Raw genomic sequence first — 5,156 nt, 5'->3', positions numbered from 1 at the left:
GCTAACGAGGCCCTAGGCCCTGCCCCAAGTTCTCTGAAAACACGATTGCACTGAGTACTTACAAAAATCCTGGTATCGCATCACCATTTTTCCAGAGGAAGAAATTGGGTTGAGAGAGAAGATAGGGCACCCTGACAGGAAAACAAGCCCTTTGACTCCAGAGCCTCATTCTTATCCCCCTTCCCTTGGGCAACAAAGAACACCTTCCTGAGATGCTGCCATCTGGGTACAATTAGTGCGAAGTCCCACCTGTGAGACATTGCCCTGGTCAGCTGGAAAGAGCTCAAGTGGAATGGCTCTCCATCAGGCCCTCTTGCCTCCATCTTGTTCTTCTCTCTATTTTTAGCCCCATAGATAATCATTTAGTTTGTCAGCTCCTGCACTAGACTCGGAGTTGCTGGGAGGCCGTGGCTCGCCAGCGAAACGAACGCTCGGGCGGGAGTCAGGCAGCCGGCACCCTCAGTGGCCGTGTCATTTAGAGCAGGCGCTACTACCTTCCTGAGCCTCATTTCTTTCCAAATGTGGAGACGAGGAAAGATGGTTGTAAGGGATGAGTGACATAAGCAGTGTGCGTGCTTGGGACACAGAGGCTTGGGTCTCTTTGAGAGCAAGGTTTGCGCTTTGCTTTTTACCTTGTCGCCCCGGCGCTTGGCATGCAGTGGGCACTCAAGAGGAAATAATTGGTTCAGTGAATTCAATGCCAGCCAAAGGAATACTTCACGCTTGTCAATTTTTAGGGGTATTTCAGGCAAAGGAGTCCCGAGTGAGAGGAAGATTCCGCTTCCCCTTTCTCAGATTCTGGAAGCCCAAGACGGGGAGAGAGGAATCTGGGTGCCTGTCCCGCCCGGTTGGTGGAACCTGGGAAGCCGAGGCCACCGGCAGAGGGCGCCCCGGACCAGGGGAGCGCAGGGCGCTCGGCTTGGGATGCTCGCGGGTCGCAGGGCTAAAGCTGCAATCCGGCGTTGACCGCAACTCGGAAATCGCCCGCGACCCGGCCAAGTGGGAAGTGCGCCCCTCCCCGGGGCCGGGCATGCCGCTGCGCAGAGCCTCGTTCTCCAGCGGTGAGTACAGGCGCCCACGTTTCACCTTAGGGGTGGGGGGTGGGGGGTACTTGGAGGCAGCGCGGGTTGGACAGGGGCCGGCTGTTTTAGTGATTGTGTGCGTGGGAGGTAGGGGAGGGTCCCATCTCGCGTATGGCTGGAGGCTTGCGATCGTCTCCAAAAGGTTTTGGATGTCGGGACCCGGCGGTGCGCGCAGGGGACTCGGGTTTACTTGAAGTTCTAACGTCGGGATTTGTGTCGCGGGTCCTGCGCACGCCGTCCTGGAAGGGAGTTGGCGGGGTGCTCTGGGAGGGCAAGCGCTGACCTGGGCGCCCCCACCTCCTCCTTCCGCAGCACCATCCAGGGGTACCACGTGCGGCTGTCGCCCGCAACTCTGCCTGTCAAGCGAAGCCCGCCCCCAGGGCAGAGGAGCTGGCTCCGGAGCGAGGTGAGCTGTGCCCCGCGGGAACCTGGCCCGCCCGTGCGCCCGCCGGTGCCAGCTCGGCTCCCTCCACCTCGCGTCCTCCAGGCTCCTGAGGTCGGGGGCGCTGCTGCGGGGAGGCGCCGGACCCTGTCCCGTGGGGGACGGAGGCCGCCTGTGGGGCGCCTAGGCTTTGGGCACCGGGAGGAAGTAAACGAGGCCAAGAAGCTGTCCAAGTGATTAGTCCTGGGATTGCCCTCTCCCAAGGAAACGCCAAGCTCCCGGGAGCCCTTTGCTCGGGTCACGCCTGCTTTGAGCGGTCTGTCGCTATTCTAGGCAGCTGGGGCTTTCCGCGGGCCTGGTCAGGGATCCTTTTCGCAGATCCGACCCAGCGATTTTTGCGCAGCCGGAGCCGCACTTAGGCTACACGCGGCGGCCTGAATTCGGGCGCTCCCCTCGGGAGTTGTGGAGCTGCGGCGACTCTCGAAATCTGCTTTCTGCGCTCCAGGGGCTTTGACAAGAGAGAACCCCGAGGCAAGGTAGGTGGCTCTGAAGGAGTGCCCAGCGAATGGATGGGTTGGGGTTGACGTGAGTAAAGATACAATCTGCGTCTGAGTCTTGGCGAAAGACCGTGTGTCTTTTGTTTGCTTTACAGGGCGTTTGGAGAACTACTGAGGAACCAGGGGCTTGGAGGAGCAAGGCATGTATTTTCAGCCACACCTCAGGAGGGGAGAATTCTGTCACCACCACCTGAGAGGCAGCAGCCCCGAAATGTGACTACAGTAGGCTAGCTCGGCAGAGGCCCGGGAGTCTGGATTGATAGCTTGGAATATGCTAAAAGACCAATGCCTTCGGTGGGGAATTGAGGTGCCAACTGGTCCCCGCGACAGTGACCTGGAGCAGGGGACCAGAAGACAGTTATAGAAAGCAAGAGGGACTCTTGCCAGGGGAGGCTGCTGCCATACAATTGTGCAGTCCTCTGATGCAATGCTGGTGAGGTCCTCTACCCAGGGGAGCCACTGGGACTGTGGTAGGAGCTGAGGACTCCTGGAGGTCTGACTGACCCCGAATCCCGGCTTAGGACCTGCAGGGGTGTCGGGGCCCTGATGCGCTTTCCCTCAGGAAGATGAGGTCTCTGAACACCTCCACCATGGATGGGGCCGGGCTGGTGGTGGAGAGGGACTTCTCTTTCCGCATTCTCACAGCCTGTTTCCTGTCCCTGCTTATCCTGTCCACGCTCTTGGGGAACACACTGGTCTGTGCCGCCGTCATCAGGTTCCGGCACTTGCGGTCCAAGGTGACCAACTTCTTTGTCATCTCCTTGGCCGTGTCGGATCTCCTGGTGGCCGTCTTGGTCATGCCTTGGAAAGCAGTGGCTGAGATCGCTGGCTTCTGGCCCTTCGGGTCCTTCTGCAACATCTGGGTGGCCTTTGACATCATGTGCTCCACCGCGTCCATCCTCAACCTTTGTGTGATCAGTGTGGACAGGTATTGGGCTATCTCCAGCCCTTTCCGGTATGAGAGGAAGATGACCCCCAAGGCGGCCTTCATTCTGATCAGTGTGGCATGGACCTTGTCTGTGCTCATTTCCTTCATCCCGGTGCAGCTCAGCTGGCACAAGGCGAAACCCACAAGCCCCTCCGATGGGAATGCCACTTCCCTGGTTGAGACCCCCGACAACTGTGACTCCAGCTTGAGCAGGACCTATGCCATCTCATCCTCCCTAATAAGCTTCTACATCCCCGTGGTCATCATGATTGTCACATATACCAGGATCTACAGGATCGCCCAGAAACAAATACGGCGCATCTCGGCCTTAGAGAGGGCAGCAGTCCATGCCAAGAACTGCCAGACCCCTGCAGGTAACGGAAACCCGGCCGACAGTTCTCAATCGGAAAGCTCCTTTAAGACGTCCTTCAAAAGAGAGACTAAAGTTCTGAAGACCCTGTCCGTGATCATGGGCGTGTTTGTGTGCTGCTGGCTACCTTTTTTCATCTTGAACTGCGTGGCGCCCTTTTGTGGGCCCGAGGAGACCAAGCCCTTCTGCATCGATTCCATCACCTTTGACGTCTTCGTGTGGTTTGGGTGGGCCAATTCTTCCTTGAACCCCATCATTTATGCCTTCAATGCTGATTTCCGGAAGGCATTTTCAACCCTCTTAGGATGCTACAGACTTTGCCCCGCGACGAATAATGCCATAGAGACGGTCAGCGTCAACAACAACGGGGCCGTGGTGTTTTCCAGCCATCATGAGCCACGAGGCTCTATCTCCAAGGAGTGCAATCTGGTTTACCTGATCCCACATGCCGTGGGTTCCTCTGAGGACCTGAAGAAGGAGGAGGTCGGGGGAACAGCTAAGCCTTTGGAGAAGCTGTCCCCGGCCCTGTCTGTCATATTGGACTATGATACTGACGTCTCTCTCGAGAAAATCCATCCGATCACACAAAATGGGCAGCACCCAACTTGAACTGTGAGACGCATCCTGACAGAGATGCCCTTCCCAAAAGCTAGAGAAGATTTCCCTGGGACTTGCTATTAAGAAACTAAGGTATGGTGAGACTCTGGGGTGTCAGGCACGCCATTCTCCTCTGCTGCCCTCCCCCGACATACAACCAACTGTATTTTAAAATACATTCCAGTGTATTTTCTGTGTTGTTCTTAAGGGAATCAGATACAGACACACGTGAAGCTAACATTCACAAGGGATGTGTCTTTGGCTCCAAAATTGTTTCTTAGTAACTGCCTCTTAGGACTGAAAGATAGGGCAAGGAAGCAACCATGAACAGTTTCACTTAAAAACTAAACCTTTCTGGGAAGGAGATTAGAAGGGTTGAGTTTGCTGTGTACACAAACAGGTGCTAACACTGTTCCAAGTGAAGTTGTCAGATTGTAAAGGTAGGTGCATGCCTTCATAAATCCTTTCTAAAAAAATAATTGAGCCTTACAGTAGGAATGGAAATTTTTTTTTCAGAATTGAGAGATGTTTTGTTGATACTGGTCTTATTTATTTATTGTATTATATGAATATTTTAAATTTATTATGATAAATCTATATTTATCTTATTTAATAGGATTAACTATGGGATAGCTGAGACCTTTCAACTACATTTTTTCCCCATTTAAAGAGCACTTTATAAGTCAATGAAACAAGCCCAAACCCACTGGCCCTCTGAGATTCTAAATGCTCATGTATAACTTCAAGAAATACAGCAAAGAGCAAAAGGAAATTGAGGTGTGACAAGCCCTTAAAATTCATTGACACGAATAAAAATGAGGTGAGATTTGACTAATGCTATGAATGTTCTTTTTTTCCTAAAAAGCTAAATAATAATAATAATAATAATAATAATAATAATAATAATAATAGTAATAATAAAAATCCCTGGCTACTATTGCATTCATACTTTTTGAAATGGCAAAGAATTTCCCAGGAGAATGATTTGCAGTTGTGTAAATATCTTAAATAAAAACCAGCTTAATTAGACTCCAGCTTCACATTTAAGATCTTAGGTTGTCATAAGCAACCTGCCATTTTGTATCTATGTAAAATAAATAGCCCCCCTCCGTCTTTTCTCATTTCACCTGTCAGATAGCTTTTTTGAACCAAATGACTTGGACTGGTTAGAGATGGAAAGGGAAAACAGGGAGTTTTATTAATTCTTGTGTCATGGCAAGTCTCACCAAAGGACAAAGGT

At 52.4% G+C, this 5,156-nt stretch overlaps 1 protein-coding gene across 2 annotated transcripts; it reads left to right on the top strand.

The window, feature by feature from the left end:
- Positions 1-949: 949 nt before the first annotated feature.
- On the top strand, positions 950-4,814 carry DRD1 (dopamine receptor D1). 2 transcript variants are annotated; one of them, XM_077137686.1, is made up of 3 exons: positions 950-1,061; positions 1,395-2,000; positions 2,117-4,814. In XM_077137686.1, the coding sequence occupies exon 3, from the start codon at positions 2,588-2,590 to the stop codon at positions 3,926-3,928; it is 1,341 nt and encodes a 446-aa protein (XP_076993801.1). In that variant the 5' UTR covers positions 950-1,061; positions 1,395-2,000; positions 2,117-2,587; the 3' UTR covers positions 3,929-4,814. The 2 variants fall into 2 exon arrangements, with proteins under 2 accessions (XP_076993801.1, XP_076993800.1); XM_077137685.1 differs by lacking the exon at positions 950-1,061 and having other exon boundaries at positions 1,155-2,000.
- Positions 4,815-5,156: the final 342 nt, after the last annotated feature.

The sequence above is a fragment of the Tamandua tetradactyla genome, chromosome 20 (genome assembly GCF_023851605.1).
Source record: "Tamandua tetradactyla isolate mTamTet1 chromosome 20, mTamTet1.pri, whole genome shotgun sequence".
NCBI lineage: Eukaryota > Metazoa > Chordata > Mammalia > Pilosa > Myrmecophagidae > Tamandua > Tamandua tetradactyla.
Note: the sequence above shows the minus strand (reverse complement) of the source record. Positions and strands in the feature narration are given on the sequence as shown.